The sequence below is a fragment of the Panthera pardus genome, unplaced genomic scaffold (assembly GCF_024362965.1).
Source record: "Panthera pardus isolate Hobbes unplaced genomic scaffold, ASM2436296v1 HiC_scaffold_13, whole genome shotgun sequence".
In the NCBI taxonomy this organism is placed as follows: domain Eukaryota; kingdom Metazoa; phylum Chordata; class Mammalia; order Carnivora; family Felidae; genus Panthera; species Panthera pardus.
Window position 1 is genome coordinate 161186929 of NW_026526688.1, and position 17199 is coordinate 161204127.

The 17199-nt window shown below is 42.2% G+C and overlaps 1 protein-coding gene across 2 annotated transcripts in view; it reads right to left on the reverse strand.

Moving 5' to 3' along the window:
- The window catches only part of KIT (KIT proto-oncogene, receptor tyrosine kinase), an 86422-nt gene that overhangs the window by 7265 nt on the left and 61958 nt on the right, over window positions 1-17199 (reverse strand). The window contains exons 8-17 of one of the 2 annotated variants that reach the window (XM_019469682.2): window positions 10196-10310; window positions 8474-8655; window positions 6916-7022; window positions 6692-6818; window positions 6305-6409; window positions 6105-6215; window positions 4793-4943; window positions 2866-2957; window positions 2248-2375; window positions 1061-1183 (exon numbers count right to left, since the gene is read on the reverse strand). In XM_019469682.2, the coding sequence (XP_019325227.2) occupies window positions 1061-1183; window positions 2248-2375; window positions 2866-2957; window positions 4793-4943; window positions 6105-6215; window positions 6305-6409; window positions 6692-6818; window positions 6916-7022; window positions 8474-8655; window positions 10196-10310 (1241 nt within the window). Of the gene's footprint in view, window positions 1-1060; window positions 1184-2247; window positions 2376-2865; window positions 2958-4792; window positions 4944-6104; window positions 6216-6304; window positions 6410-6691; window positions 6819-6915; window positions 7023-8461; window positions 8656-10195; window positions 10311-17199 lie in introns of both variants that reach the window. The other variant, XM_019469673.2, reaches the window with a different exon arrangement.

Consider the following 17199-nt stretch of genomic DNA (forward strand, 5'->3'; position numbering starts at 1 on the left):
TTCTGTCACTATTCCAAGGCCTGGATCGGGGACTACCTCTCATTCTTTCTTCCAGTAGTGCATGCACCGGGATGGAGAGAACTTGGTTTCATTAACCCTCGTAATAATGAAGTGCAGCGTCAGAAGAGATTTATTAGAAATACATGCCTTGATCAGGAAGGAAAGCCAGAAACACTTCTGTAAAACCAAGCCAAGTACAGCCTACCCATAGAGATGGCCACAGTGACGCAGGACAAAATATTACATTATCCTAAGGCACACACACAGCTACCATCAGGAATAAATCTGGACTGGGGAAACAGGCCTAGGAAAGAGATGCAGAAGAATATATACACGGGACTATATGGCTTCCCACACTAACGGGATGCTGCTTGTAGATCATGGGCTCTGGATTCAGCCTTTAACCAACCTGTGTCATCTGAGAATCAGTGATGTTTATTACTAAAACATATAAAACATACTGAGCTTTAGTTTCTCCAACTCTGAAAGAGTGAAGACATTGCATTCTAACACCCAGGGATTGTTCTCAGGATACAATGAAAACTGGCAACGAAATAAAGCACTCTGAACTAAAATCACTATGTTCTATAAGCCCATGATTACTTACGAAACTATTTAATATGCTCTCTATTGGTTATAAGATCTGACATTCTACATACCTAATTCTGAACATAACCTTAGATTTTAATCTTTTTCACATAGCATGTCAATCTCCAGATAAAATTCCCCCGCTGTGACCTTCAGGCCCACATTTGTTTCACTTGAACAAAACAGAGTTCATTGCTATTCTCAGGCTATAATGAAAATTAAGGCTATTTCTGTTTCCTTCACATGCCCCATAATTACACAATTAGAATTAGGAATTCTATTATCGGAATGTTAGTTGTAGTAATGTTCAGCATACCATGCAAATTTTGCTGAAGGACACTTAATTTGACTGCTAAAATGCATGCTATCTCAAAGGTAGGATTTGCATTACGAAACTCATAAAAAGCAATTCTTAGAAAAACTTGAAACTAACATCCTTCATTGGACTGTCAAGCAGAGAGCGGGTACTTACGTTTCCTTTGACCACATAATTAGAATCATTCTTGATGTCTCTGGCTAGACCAAAATCACAAATCTTTGTGATTCGACCATGAGTAAGGAGGATATTTCTAGCAGCCAAGTCTCTGTGAATACACTATTAGGAGAGTGGGAGAGAAAAGAAAACCATTTACATTTATTTTAAACTCCTCAAGAATGAAAACTACGTGCAATGTTAGGATGCTGCTTCTGTCACACAGGTCCAGTAACTTGGCTTCGCACTGAAGCTATTCGGTGCACCAAAAATAAACATCTAAATTACGCTCTGAATGATGTGTGTTTCGCATCGTTAGGACCTTAATTACTACAATCGCTTTCAAAACCAACTCGAATACATTTTCTTCCTCTTAGGACTGCTTTCATTCACAGGAAAATACATTATAAATAGTCACATCATACTTTTTAAACTGAAAACTCATTTTGCATGCTTCTTTTTGAATGTCCTTTTATAGAGTTTCTGAAATGTGTTTGCAACTTCAATTTGATGTCTCCCAAGGACACAGGGAAGAGGCTCTTTATTTCAGCCATCCTACATCCTCTTTTAGTTTGGTAATTGTTTGGAAATGTCACCAGTGACACTTACGGGGAGGATCTGTTACCTCCTCCTAGTCTGCCAGTCCCATTTGCTAGGGCACCCCTCTCACCCTTCCAGAGACTCTGTTCCTTGTTTTGATTCTATCATTCCCTTCCCATCCCCATCTTTTCCCCAAATGCTTATCATTCTGACTCCTTTATTCCCCCACACTTCATAAACCATATAATATTTGAGGTCCAACTTCAATAAAGCCCAAGTATGTGCTTCACCAAGCATTGCAACTGCATGAGGTACCCCTTCCTTTTGCTGATGAAATCATTCTCTCTATTTTCTAAGAGCAGTTCCCGTATCCTAAAAGCCAAAGTTTTTAAATGAATTCAATGCATAAAAAAAAAATATTAATAGAAAGCTCATTTAGACAGGCTTGCACTTTAAGGCTTATAAATGAGAACAGGAATTCCAAAAAGACAGCAGTTGGAATATGAAGAAACTAAATCTCCTCTGTTTTTGGTTACTGCACTTCAAAATGACACTGTGCATTCGAACTATGGCTCCAAAGTGCTCGGTGGGGTTGGGGCTGGGGGGGTTGGTGTGGGAGTGCCTTCCCGGGAACCACGCCCACTCACATTCTTCGAGGCGAGGAATGCCATGCCCTTGGCCACCTGGTACGAGAAGCTCAGCAAGTCCTCCAGGTCTAGAGCCAACTCATCGTCCTCCATGATGGCGGGAGTCACATCTCTTTCTATGTATGAGCCTGTTAGGAGGAGAAGGACTTTGTTAGCAATTAAACCTCAAAGCAAGGAAAACAGAAGATGGTGACAACAGGGATACCAAAGGGCTGGTAACGAAGGGACTGATGTGAACGTGCAGGCAGGTCATCTCCCCGGTGCTGAGGAAACGGAAGTGCTCAAGCACAAAGTTAATATTCATCACCTGGGGCCTCAGGGGAGCAGGATCATGAATTAATACAAAAACCTCATGTTTTTGATATGTAAAACATGCATCTGATACATTGTGATCTGCAAAATACATATGTGATACACATATATTTTCATACATGCAGTAAGATGCGCATACACAGTTACAAACGCTCTGACCCCAATGCCCACTTGGAACCCTTAACTGCCATTCAACATTGGCACTGTTATTGGGGGCTACTGTAACGGGGAACCAGTCGCCATGGGGCACGGTATGATATTTCAGAGCAGTATGAGAAATCCTCTCGAAATGAAAAAGGTACCCACCTATTCTGGCGGATCTCCTTTTGTCTGCCTTGGTTGGCACAACATAAGAAACGCCGGGTTTCATGTCCATGTACTCATTAGTACTATCGTTGCTGGGAGAGAGGAAATATCCATCCATCAAATCATGACTGAACAAAATGGGAAAAAGGGGAGTACCCACGGGGCAGGCTCTATACCCTCATTCCCTTCTTTACAGAACAGGCTGATTTTGTTCAAAGAAAGTACTGCCAGGTCTGAGTGAAGAAAATCTTGTTCATAAGATAGGGGATTTTAATATTCAACATTAGGGTCCAATCCCCAGGAATGAGACGGCATGTTTTGTGTTCAATCGTAGATGGGGGATTAGAAATTCCCCATCTCTTGACACCAGGGATTTAATGGGGAAACAGAGAGTAAAAAAAATTAACCCCCATCCCCTTAAACTCTCTAAATTAGCCCCAAGAGACAAGATGAAAGAGACAAGACACAAAGGGCAAGAACTTCTGAGATGTGTTATGGGGGGAAGGCAGGGATCGTTAACATATAGCGACTGATGGAAGAAGGTTTTAAAAAAACCAAGTTTAGTTCAGATAAACACCAATAATTTGGATGATTTTCTGAACCATCTGGACCTCTTGAATCTGCAACATTTGGCTGGAAAGTCTTCAAGATTTCTAGTACTTCCTGCTTCTGATTAGCATAGAAACACTGTGACAACAATCTCCTTCAGATTATGCTGGTGGTTCCAGTCCCATATGGGATCCCAGTGCACAAAGAACACCACGTCGGATTGAACAATTTAGGCCATTATTTCAGAAAGTTGAAAAATATCTATGGGGCCAAGGTTTTTAGAAATAAGGCAAAGTGGCTCATTTATTTATACAAAGAGCATATGTTCTGGAGAAACTAACCAAAGGTGGTTGGTTTGTACTGTATTTTACTACCACCTGACACTACCCAAATTTACTGGGCTAAAAAAAAAAATAAAACAAAAAGCCTTCGCCTGGGGTTTAAAACTTTAGCCAGGGCAGGTACAGAAAAGGGCTTTAAGAGGTAACCGTCCACCAATAATATTTGCTCTTCTTGAGGGCCTGGAGTCAAGTTCGAAAGACAACGTCTTGCCATCTCAAAATGCAGGGGGACAGAGTGAATAAAAGGCAGAGGAGAAATCCAATACACAATTTCAGAAATATAAAGCATAAGGGAGGAGTATGATTTCTGCTGGCCTCTGGGTGAATCTAGGAAACCTTCATAAATGGTGGATCTCAACCTTTGGAAAGAACGGGCAAGGTATGGCAGAGAAGAATCCTATTCTGGTTGGTAAGCCACATTCGTCCTCCTTAAAGGAATTTGAAGCTCCTTACACATCATTCAAATTCAGAACTATATTAAGTATAAAACAGATGAAAATAAGGTATAGAACTTTTAAAAATGTGCTAGTCTTTGTGCCTTTTTATAGCATGATGAGTTTTTTAAAAAAGGGCAAGGTATACAGAAATAATTCACAGGTAGACGGTGAGAAACCTACATGCAGAGATACGTTCAGAGCTCTCTGCCACTCTGTTAAAGGTTTTCAAGAAGTTTACTGAGGCAACTCAACAATACAGTAACAAGCCCGACAGGGTGAATGAAATGACACACAAGAACAGAGTCATAAGAGAAACAGGTACAGAATTCATTTGACTGAACAGAACTAATGCCTTGAAACAAACGAAAGATGCATTTAAAAAAATCAACGGAAATCTAAGTTTAACACTATTCAAATCTTTACAAACACTATTCGAACTTTCTAAATTGTTGGTGACATCTAAATGATTTAATAATTCTGATTTTGTGCCTCGAAGTATCTCTGTTCACGTTTTTTTTTTTTTAACAATCGGCCTTGATTGCAAACCCTTATGACCCCTCGAACTGCCTGTCAACAGCTATTTATGTAAATCAGCCTTACCAGGAAGACTCCTTTGACTGCAGAAGGTTCTTATAAAGTGCCACTTCTGCATGATCTTCCTGCTTTGAGCAAATAAATGAATCGCGTTTTCTTCTCAAAAAATTCAAAAGATCACCATAGCAACAATACTCAGTAATGACCAGGGTGGGCCCTACAGGCATATAAGAGAAGGTTAAATAAAGAGAGATGAGATATATAGACAATGCTGCGCCCCCCCCCCCCCCCATAATTACACTCAGGAGTGATCATAACCATTAACATTCAGGTTCGTTTGACAAGCCCACTTAGTACCAATACAATCCTACCTATTGACACCGCTGGCAAAAAATAGCATTCTGTGGGGTCAAACTGAACAAGCAAGCCCCCTTTACCTGCCTTTCTAAGTGATGTCAGTGCCTGGAGCCAGGCATGACTGCTGGCTTTACAAAGAGTTACCGCTTTCAATGTTGTACGACTATCAAATTTCCTCCATGAATCCTTTGATTCACTTCTGTTTGCAGGGGCTCCACACCCTCTCCCACCGTTATTGTGGAAATGATGCAGAGAACAAACTGCATAATAAGAAAAAGCAACCACACGGAACAGCCGGCTGATATGTGACCGTGCCTACAACTGCAGCCCTGAAGTTAACAGGCAACTATTTCACTTGGGCAGACATGTTGGTGAACCATGCATGATGTGGATGCCACCTTCACGGGGGCTGTTTTAAGAAATTATGGAGGCCGTCAACTTGACCGCGAATCTCTGTACATCTTGAGGAAGATGGCTCATCTGGTCCTTTGGACCAACATGTTTTCTGGAAACATCACAGAAATCCTTGATGGAAGGCTCTACCTCAGAACGGCTTCAGACCGGAAATTTATTTTCTTGCAGAAGTGAAGTGTCTGCCTCATTTGGTGCATTATTTGAGAACTGGCAGGCTTCGAAGTCTATCTTTAATTATGACGTGCAAATGAATGTTAACCCTTTAGTGACTACAAATGATCCAGCAAAGTATAAAGCCTGCAAGATCGGGAGACGTGCTGGATGAGAGGAGACATTCTCAAGATCCTCAGGAGGTCAATGTCGAGGCAACATATGTGACAGTAACTAGGGTATGTCCTGCGCTGTCCCACCCATGACGATAAAACTCAAATACACACTCTGAAGAACAACACTTTTGGGAGCAGAGGTGTGAAATCGAGCAAGAGGTAACAACCTGGGCAAAAATCTTGCAAGAAGCTTGTAATCGAGCATTGTCGAAATCGTATGAAAATTTCCCCTTTTTTGATCATTTGAAAGATAATAAAAGGTAATTTGGTCATGGCTTTACCTCCAACGGTGCATGCTCCGAGAAGATTCACAATATTCATGTGATTGCCGAGGTAACTCAAGACTTTGAGCTCGGACATGAGGGCTTCTCGTTCGGTTAAATGGGCACTTGCTAAAATTAGAGAGATCTCATTTTAGCAAAAAGTACATCTGGCAAGCCAATGTTGAGGGCATGCAGCAGCCTACAGGAGAAAAGCTTACGTTTGAGCATCTTAACGGCAACGGTCATGGCCGCATCCGACTTAATCAGGCCATATGCAGTGGCCTCAACCACCTTCCCGAAGGCACCGGCACCCAAGGTTTTCCCTGCAGAAAGGAAGGGAAGAGAGCATGTGGTGGTGTTGGGACCAACGGACCACCTGCGTAATCTCAAACTCAACAATTAAGGAACTGTTACAGAATTAAGGACAAATCTGTCCATGACATCTCCCTATAATGTGCAGTAGGCCAACTCTATCAAAGGTGGTGACATTTCACAGAAAACGCGGTTTCAGGTGCAACAGAACAAAGGAAGTTATTGGGGTTCCCTAAAGTCTTTGTTATGCGCACCCAAAGAGGTTACACGGAAAGCCCCGGCTTCATACTGACCAAAACTCAGCCTGTTTCTGGGAAACTCCCATTTGTGATCGTAAGGAAGCTGTGTTGGGTCTATGTAAACATAATTGTTTCCATTTATCTCCTCGACAACCTTCCACTGCACTTCATACATGGGTTTCTGGTCGGGGGAGAAAGGGAAAGGTATATCGTCTTTTAATGATGAACATTTCAATCATTACAGCGCTTATTAGGGGAGAGAGCAAAGGAAGGATTACCTGTAAATATTTGTAGGTAAGTATCATCACGATAATACACATCATACCAGCTGCGATCACAAAACCAATCAGCAAAGGTGTGAACAGGGTGTGAGGATGCATTTGTTCTAAAATGAAAGGGGAATGTGGAATCACAATCTATTAGCAGGGACGGATCTTTATCCACGTGACCCCAAACTCGCCCATCTCCCATTTTACAGCCCATGGCAGGGTTCAAAGCCATGGGCATTCTCCCTCCTTGCCTCGCTTATTATCTTACTCTTGTTATTCAAAGGAATCTTTTCAAATAACAACTTAAACCAGGCTCCTGTGGAGGTTGAGATTTCTGTAGCATAAGAATAATTTTATGCCGCTTGTCAACAAAAAACAACATACGAGTGAGTTTTGTACTTCAACCAAATTCCTGCTTTGGACAGCTTTAAGAAGTTTCCTTTCTGGAGGGTCTAAACTTTCTTCTTTACGCTTCCCTGCATTTTCCAAATTTTCTACATGGAGCAAGAATTTCTTTTACAACCAAGAAAACATTGTAAGAAAACATTTTTAAAATGTTCTTTCATTGCCTGAGTAAAAAAAAAAAAAAATCTATGATGAAGAATAATGGAAGATTCTTCCCTCATTACTCAAAACTGAAAACACACAACTTTTTGGCACACATCTTTGCCAACTCAAGAAAACAAAAACTAAGCCCTAAGAATGTAGGCGCCCGGTTTCTTTGTCTTCTAACTTCATACCAATTCATCAATTTGTCCACAAGGATCATTTAACTTATGTTAGCAGAGGTAGTCAGTCACTCGTGATTCAAATTTTGCAGACATTAAAGAAATAGTTCATGGGGCGCCTGGGTGGCTCAGTCGGTTGAGCGTCCGACTTCGGCTCAGGTCATGATCTCACAGTCCGTGGGTTCGAGCCTCGCGTCGGGCTCTGTGCTGACCGCTCAGAGCCTGGAGCCTGTTTCAGATTCTGTGTCTCCCTCTCTCTCTCTGCCCCTCCCCCACTTGCACTCTGTCTCTGTCTCAAAAATAAATAAACATTAAAAAAAAAAAAAGAAATAGTTTACTGACGTGACTTCATAAAAGGCAGTGTTAGCTTTCTGATATAGTGCCTGGCGATGTATTAAAATGTGATTTTAAATAACTAAAATTTTAAATTAAATTTAAATTTCTAAATTGCCCTAATTCTGGTTATGTTTGGCTATACGGTAAATACACTCCCCTATTTTTTTCTCTACCCCCTTTAAATGGAAATGATTGGAAATATGCGATTCATTTTATACACACACGCGCACACACACACACACACACACACGTGCATGCATGCATACATATGTGCACAGACACATGTAAATATAAAGTGTGCAGTTAAAATCACTACATACGTGTTATTAACAAACAGTGCAGAATGAAACTTAGTGAGTTTGATGACGGCATGGTACAATGTAGAAATTACCAGAAATGACATGGCCATTGGTGGAATGGACTGAAAATCATGATTGATATGGCAGGCAGAGCTTAAACATCCCCTTAAATTGGATTAAAAAGAAATATACCTTTGCTGTTACCTTTAAATGCAAAGTTAAAAAAGGCAGAAGTCTTGCCCACATTGTTGGAAGCCCTACACTCGACTGTGCCATTGTGTTTGAAAGCACTGTAATCGATGGAACTTTGAACCACTAGTTTTCCAGACGGCGATACAGATGAGTTTTGCATCTGCACATCCAGTGGCCCAACTGGAACAGGACATCTAGAGGGAAGAAAAATAACAACCCGATTTACCCCAGAAAGATCAACCATCATGAAATACAATGGGTTTGGCATACTTTTCAAACTAAGTTAGCAGGTCATAATCAGGAATTTCCTTTTACAACCAACAGCGGGAGGACAGATGGGCACTAGGTTCCCTGGCACAGTGAGAAAGAACAGCATGGTGGACAAGAAGATCCAGGGAGTGAGACAGGAGTTCGAATCCCGATTCAAACACCTATTCCGTTGAGCGGTTTCATGACCGGTTTCAACGGTACATGAGCGTTGAGAAAGAAGAGCCTAGAGGAGGAAAGAGTTAACGTCTACAAGGATGAAGACAGGGCGGCCCCCAAATCCCCAGCGGCTGAGACCCTGAAGCTCCAGGTTTCATGTAGGGAGACAGAAGCTGTACCATCGGCTCGTACTCCAGGCAGCAAAGCCCATCAGGGGCTAGACCCAGACGACCCTATTTTAAATTATGTACTCCATACACCCAATACCTTTCTATTCCCTCACCTCGTTTTATTTCTCCCCTTAGCACTTAACACCCGATCACGGTAGCTGTTCATTTCATCTTTCGCGGACCCCTACCCATTAGACATAAACTCACAAAGCTGGGACTCAGGTGTGTTTTGCTCACCAGACCGGTGTCTAGCATACAGCTGCCCTCCAGAAACATTTGCTGCACATATAACAGTAACTGCTGGGGTTACTGCCACTGCCGGGGCATTTCCAGGGGTCTCGAGCCCTCCTTATTGTTCCCCAAAGAAAACATTCCGCTAAAACTCCGCTGAAAACAACAATCCTACGTAATCTCTTCCAACTCGTTGTGATAAAGAGGTCTATTCTGTGAAAAATAAAATTCCTATTATTATCCTGACTATTCAATGGTGATGTTACACTGGGCTTTTAAAGCCTGAGCACAAAACAGCGTTTGATGGATAAAAACAGCAATGTTGACCCCATTTTCATCTTCAGGTAATGTGAAAGGACAATTTAAGGCTTAAGTGCAGATTGCGAGGGAGAGGAAAACACAATGCCAGATGTGCTCTGCTCAGGGGCTGGGCACCTAATCAAGGAGAAAACCTTTTAAAAACACGCAGCTTACAAATGCCATATGTATGTTGTAACTGCACGATCATTACTTTTTGGTAACTTGGCAATTAACTTCTGAGGTAATTTTTTTCATGGTAACTGCAGCCACGTTTCCCACACACATTACCTCCTGTGTAGAGAATGGAAATCTAATTACTCTGTCCTGGAAAATTGCTTTATCTACCTGCAGGCTAGAAATTGCGTGATAAATCCAAAAGATAACCACCAAAATAGAGAAGTCGCTCAGTAATCATTTTTCAGCAAACAAAATTAATGTCTCCCACGAAAAATATAGCGATTGTGCCCCCTACAAAGCCACGTGGAGAGAAGAACAAAATAAACAAAGCTTCCAAAAAAAAAAAAAATCTGAAAACATATCTGAAATTCAACTAAATTACAGTCCTTCCCTTACGCATGTCAAGTGGTACCCAAAATCATCACCTCACCTCTGCTCAGTTCCTGGACAAAAATACCAATCTACTGTGGGCTCCGGGAATCCAGCTACCAAACACTGTAGTATGCCACTCACGAGACTTTCATGAGTCAGGATTTCTGGTTTTGCTGCAGGAAAAGAGAGACGGTCATACGTCAGACTGCTGGAAAACCTCACCAAGACTTCCTCCCTCCCTTGCTTTCAAGTCCTTAGAACTTTCTTGAGGTTTGAAGAGGACCCGGAGGGAACACATTCAAAGGAGAGAATCTGAAGCAGGGAGGGAGGCAGAAGTGAGGATCAGACCAGGAGGGGCTTACAAAGAGCTGCCCAACCCCAGCGTGGACTGTCCACACTGCAGACGTGGGGGTGCCCGAGAGCTCCCCGTTCGGGGATGACTGAAGTGGGGTTTGCAGGACCACCTGGCAGGGTTTCTGTTTCCTGTGAGGGGCAATCGGAAAGACGGCTTCTAATCCGAACTTTAGGATGCCAGACTGTTGGGAAGGTGGAAATCGCGTTTAAGATTCCTGCCACCAGAATTTCACATCACTGAACCTGCCATAGGAATTTCCAGTTATGGCACGGACTGGAATCGATGAAATTAAGAGGAGTTCCAGGAAAAGAAGAAGTCCGCTCTGCCCATCTCAGGAAGGTCCTCTTTTGGGGGTGAGGGTGGGGGGGGGGGGGGTTGGGACAGAAGGGAATGGGTGCGAATGAAAGAACGGAATCATACTATTTACAGAGAAACCCAAACAGAAGAGTAGAATACAATACGGGCTTTGAACTCCGAAGTTTTATTTCAAATGCAAAATATGGACAGAAAATTGTAACAGGAAGCCAGCCCGAGAGTTTTATTCATACATACACCTAAACCTGTGTACAATCACTGAAAAAGTAAATTGTATCAGCAGGCATGCTCTAATTTGACATTTCTGGGTAACTACAATAATCAACTGGTATTCAATCAAGAGTGCCCTAAAGCACTGCAAATTCTTGAGATTATTTCTAAAGTGAAAGGAAAATGAACTTATTACGTTCAGTTGTTCTCCTGGAGATACATTGGAAGACTGCTAACCCTTTGAGAACGAGTAGGCCAGACTGTGAGCATCCGACAGCAGGGACGAGGGGATGCTCCCCCTGAATCCTTAGCACAGCATCAGGCACAGAACTATGGGAGGCGGCACACGTGGCGGCCGGGCCTGCAGAAGGGCGCCCACACTTACCAGGAACCCACCCTCCATCAGGCCTCCTGGTGCATAACGTGGGAATAATGACAGTACCCATTTCACAGCGATGCCATGACAATTAAATGAGATAGGGCACACCAAGAAGGAAGAATGATATGCACAGAAATGAAATAGATTTATTTGTTATTAGTTTGTTAATGATTCAGTTATCGTTTTCGATTCAGAGAACCAACCCTCCTTGGTGAATCAAGTTTGCCACCGCCTAATTTAACTGTATTTGCCACTCTAAATACTCTCTTCAGTGACGTACAAATTGCTTGAGATAACGTGATAACATGTATGTGTTATAACTCAATGCACTGGGAATCTGACATCGAGTATGTTGCAACTGACTGGGAAAATACACGTGGTGAGAAGGTTAAGACGGACAGATCGGAAGCTTAGGAGCTAACTCCCTCAAAGGAAGGGAATGTTATAGAACCACCTCTCGGCACCTCACCTCCTTGCAGGCAAAACAGCTTGGCAGGGATCAGAGCGTCTGCATGCATGGCACACCCACCTGCCACTCAGCCTGGCCCCGCGGATGGGCAGGCCATTTGGCTAATATGCACGAAAGAGCGGCACTCCAAAGCGATCTCAAGGTAGGGGCCTCCTTGAGAGTTTGGATCCAATGCCAGCTTTCACAAATAGAGCAAGAAGACGAGCCATCGTCTTGCAAAAGCATCCATCTGGCAAGTCTCATTTAATTATCATGGGCAACTGTGTGATTGGGCTGAAAAGTAGGACAGAACACAAAAAAACAGTGGAACTTTAGGAGAATGCTATTTGCTGGAGACGGGAGGCGCCATACGGCAGGTCTCTCTGGACTCCATTCAAGTGTCATCTCCTTTTTCAAGCCATGCTCAACTCTCCAAAGCCAAGTTGGTTGGTCTCTCCTCCCTGTTCCTGCAGCATGTTAGGGTACCTGACCCTCTTATACGACATCCTGGTCTGCCTCTTCCATCAGACTCTACGTACTCAAGGGCAGAACCACGTCTTACTGACTGTACCTCGGATGTGGAGCAGGGGCAGAACTGCGTGGACAATTAATTCCCCTCCAAAAGAACAAGGTCCCCAGAGTCAAAGGAATTCGATTAGAATCACAAGAAGGGACCTAGAAGAAGAGACTAATGGTGACTTCCCTGTGTGGGGGGCACCATTTCCACTATTTTGCAATAGCGGGCCGTAAGATAGCCACACATCTACCTGTTCATGTGAATTTTTGTTTAGCGCAGAGATTCAAGGTGAGGGGGGAGGGTCTACACAGAGATGGGAAAGATAACTGGATAGGACTTAGACGGGAATCGAGATTCTAAGACAGATGCCCTTATACCAACATTCTTTTTGTCACCCATCCTTCCAAATGCCACACGATAGATTCTTTCAGTAGAATTAAATATAAATCCAGTGGGGGGGGGGGAAAACCCTGAAAGGATACTTCAGATGTTAACAATGGTTATCCCTGGGTTACGGAGAGTGTCAATTTCATTCTTTGGACTTACCTTCTCATTTTTTTTTTTTTTACAATGAACACGGAGCTAATAATGAACCAATAAACCATTTTTTAATTAAAAAAATTGGAACAGCTCAAAATTACATAATCAGTTACATTTAGCTCTGGCTACAATCAAGATCCAAGCCTTCCAGCGTGACACCTGGTAGCAGTTACACAACGGCCAGGCCTGGCAAGTGGCACGGTCCGGCTGGCCTACTTGTTCTTGTGTGCTGGTTAATTGGGCAGATTTCTAAGTTACTGTCTCAGGCCAGTTGTAACCTAAGGCTAACAGGGAGCTTTCATCCAGCTGGTCCTTAGCCTGGCCAACCAAGCTCAGAAGGCCTCCAAACTTCAATGTGCACTTGAAGCACTAAGAAGTTAAATGTAGATTCCTGCTCCCCACCCCCACCCCCCAACCCAATCCCAGAGATTCAGTAAGTTGAGGATCTGACCCAGCAATGTGCCTTCTTAAAGTACCTACGAAAGACCCTGATCAGGGCCGGGACTAGGGTGAGGCCAGAAAAACACATAGGGTGTGGATTTTAAGAAGGCACTCACCCTCCTCAAGGTTTGTAAATATAGGGCTGGCACAGTCAGCGAGCACCTCCTTAAATTTTGCACCCAAGGCACCTCACCCTAATCCCAGCCCTGTCCTAACATTGGTGATGACAGACCTCATTTTGAAAAGGCTAAATTACATGAGTACAGTTTCAGCTCTACATGGCAAGTTGCACTATGAAAATGTTTAATGCATAAAGAATGAGCTAGGTATAAATCTGATTCCTAAAAATGAAAATCTGGGCTCATCTGCATTTTGTAAGTGCCTCGATGCACTGTGTAAGGCATTAAATATGCATTTTGCTTTTAAAGATACATAACTCTGCAATTCTCCAGGTTAAATCTGAGCTGTGGTTTCTGAGATATTCGGCAATCAGCAGTATACCAAATGACACATTCCCTAATTCCTCCCAAGTTGGAGGTTTAGATAAGCCTAAGAGCTGTATGAGTTATGTATTTCCTGCGGAGATTAAGAAAATAGCCTTTTCTCCTTTCAAAGCTTCATGGACCTGAGTCATTCCAGTGTCTCCAACAACACTGATCAGCTTGTAGGCTGATTTCAGAGTGCTTAATGACTCTACTGAGAATTTATGGCTCATGCAATTAAAAATCCTAACCATTTGCTGATTTACCCCAGAAATATGTGATCTTGAAAAATATTCCTTGTTACCACCATCAGGCCCATACGGAAAGCAAGAACAAAACAAATTTTTAAGAACACAGCACAGATAATAGGAGCTGGGGTGGGGGTGAGACACACAAGTAACCGGTGCAGAAGCATTTTGGAGTTGAACTCCTCTCGCCCCCGACCACCTCGACCGGCTCCTGCTATGCATGCACATTTACCCACGCTCTATAATCAGCAAAGAACACGAACTTAGGTCCCCAAACAATAAAGAAACTAAATGAAGAGGGCTCATAAGGATGCATTTTGTTTTTATGACTGTAGGTCTGCTGGTATTTAATGGCAACACAGCAATGCTTTGTAGCAATCTGTCACTATTTGTGCCTGGGTCAAATCTATATTCCTGCCGTCACACTGTTACGATAAAGGAACTTAAGTCAGCTAAAATAGGAGTAGAAAACAATTCAGGTTAACTTTTACTTCTGCTTAAAAATATCCCCAGAATAGATATATTGAAAATATATTTTGTTTTACACATTCTTAAAGATCGCCGGAAACTGGCAGATGGGCACTTTGATAGAAGTTTGTTTAACAAATGAAATAAAACTTCAATTATAGGTGCCTGTATCCAGGTATCTTTAACAGAGTATCTACCATTAACACACACACACACACACACACACACACACACACAGTGGCACCTGGGTGGCTCAGTCGGTTAAGCTTCCAGCTCTTGGTCTTGGCTCAGGTCATGCTCTCACAGTTCATGAATTCAAGCCCCGTGTCGGGCTCTGCACTGACAATGAAGAGACTGCTTGGGATTCTCTCTCCCTCTCTCTCTCTGCCCCTCCTTAACACTCTCTCTTTCTCTCTCTCTCAAAATAAATAAAATTAAAAACAGAAATCAAAACAAACAAGCAAAAACACTCTCCTAACAAAGTGATGTTCTAAACTAGGGGTAAGCTAACTTTCAATGAAAGGGTGAGGCAATAAATATTTTAGGCTCTGATTTTTTTTCTACCATTCAAAAAAAAAAAAAAAAAGTCTTAGTGTATGGGCCCTTCAAAAAATAGGCTGCAGACTGAATCTGGCCCCAGGTCTTATAGTCTGCCAATCTGTGTTCTAAACAGCCATTAAAGATCTCCCAATCCTGAGATTGGGATTAACAAAGATTAAGTTAAAATAATCAAAAAGTAATAAAACTGCCTGCAGAAAGCCTTCCTCAACCAGAACCCCCAGGCTCAATTTACAGGGGTACCACTGCCATGTGACCCAGACATGGGGCAGGCAGATGTGGACACACGCGTGGAGTGCAGGCATGTGATAATGTGATAAAATTGTTAGTACAAGCATTGAATTCATTTTGCCACATAATTCAGAAGTGGAGGAGAACGGTTACTGACATCTAACTCATGGGAAAAATATGCACCTCTTCGTGGGTTTGCTTAAATTTACACTAAGCTATAGGTGAACCTGTAAATACATGTATAACTGAAGGTGGCTAATTTGATGTAAAAACATCCCTGGCTCAACTGGAAAGGAAGTTTCCATAGAAGAGAAGTTCCACTAATATGAAGAGGAATTCATGCTGTTTTTAGAAGAGTGTGCCCCCAGTTCAGGGTCAATTCTGGCAGTTTACATGGTTACATAACTTAAACCTGTTTCTCCTGCTTTTCTACCATAAACATGAAAGAATGGCCAGATCATATGAACAAAGGGCCTTAACAGTCTAGAAGGTTGCCTGTTCTTTTTTTTTTTTTTTTTTAACATTTATTTATTTTTCAGACAGAGAGAGACAGAGCATGAACGGGGGAGGGGCAGAGAGAGAGGGAGACACAGAATCCGAAGCAGGCTCCAGGCTCTGAGCCATCAGCCCAGAGCCCGACGCGGGGCTCGAACTCACGGACCGTGAGATCGTGACCTGAGCTGAAGTCGGACGCTTAACTGACTGAGCCACCCAGGCGCCCCGAAGGTTGCCTGCTCTCAAGCAGGCTGTGTTTAACTAGATCCCCCAAATTAGCAACACACCCCACCAGACCAACTTTCCTATACGACATGAAGGAAAAATGATACCAATGCATATCCTAAATTTTTTTAGAATATAAGAGAATCCAATTCTACTTTAAAAGGAAGTTGCCATGATATTCCTTTTTTCTTTCCACTTAAGTGTCTCCAGCAATTCTTGCGGCCACAGAGACCCTCTTAATTAGGAAAAGGAGATATTAAAGTGTCACATCAAAAACAACACTCGTAACTCCCAAGCGATTTAACAACAAAAACTCATTTCAAATTCGGGAAGAGAAAATAAAAACAGGGCTCAGACACTGTCAGATATTGCAAATGAATACACACTACCTATAAAAAGATTAATGTAAAAAGACAAGCGACTGTTTTTACACGGATTAGCAACCATGCTAAGATCTGAAAATTATTCCTTAATTTAGAACTGTCCCAAAAGCCAGCACAGTGCATCTTCTGTGACATATGTTTAAGACATGGGAGCATGAAAGATAATGACAGATGATAACCTTATTTACTCCCAGGCACTTAGGCAAGGTCGCTCATTTGAGATTAAACAAGATAATTATAAACCTTAAATAAGCATTTGATGGGTTTCTTTAAAACCCCAGTCACATCATCCGTGTCCCATCCCCCATTCTACACAAAGTCTCAAAATCGCACCAGACATAGACAGGAGTTAAAAAAAAATTACGCACTATCCATGCAATGAGATACCAAAATAAGGTTGCGGAAGAGTATTTCATGACGTGGAAAGATGTGTACAATGCATTCACTATTCAGCACCAAAACACAAGCTTACGAAGCAGTAGGACCTCAGTTTTATTAAAAAAAAAAAAAAAAGTCTAAAAAAATGGTCACGAAGAACATATACACAGTAAGGGATATATTAGCAATGGTAAGTAAATGAACTTTAAAAGGTATAATTAAAACGTGCTTATTTTTGCTTATTCACGTTTTCTAGTTTTTCTAGAACTATGCTTCACACAATATTTTATAATTAAAAAAATTGTTTTAATTTCAAAACACACGTACACAAATGTCTGCACGAGCCATGCTACATTTCTGGTTACTGGGATAGCCTTATAGCAAATCCT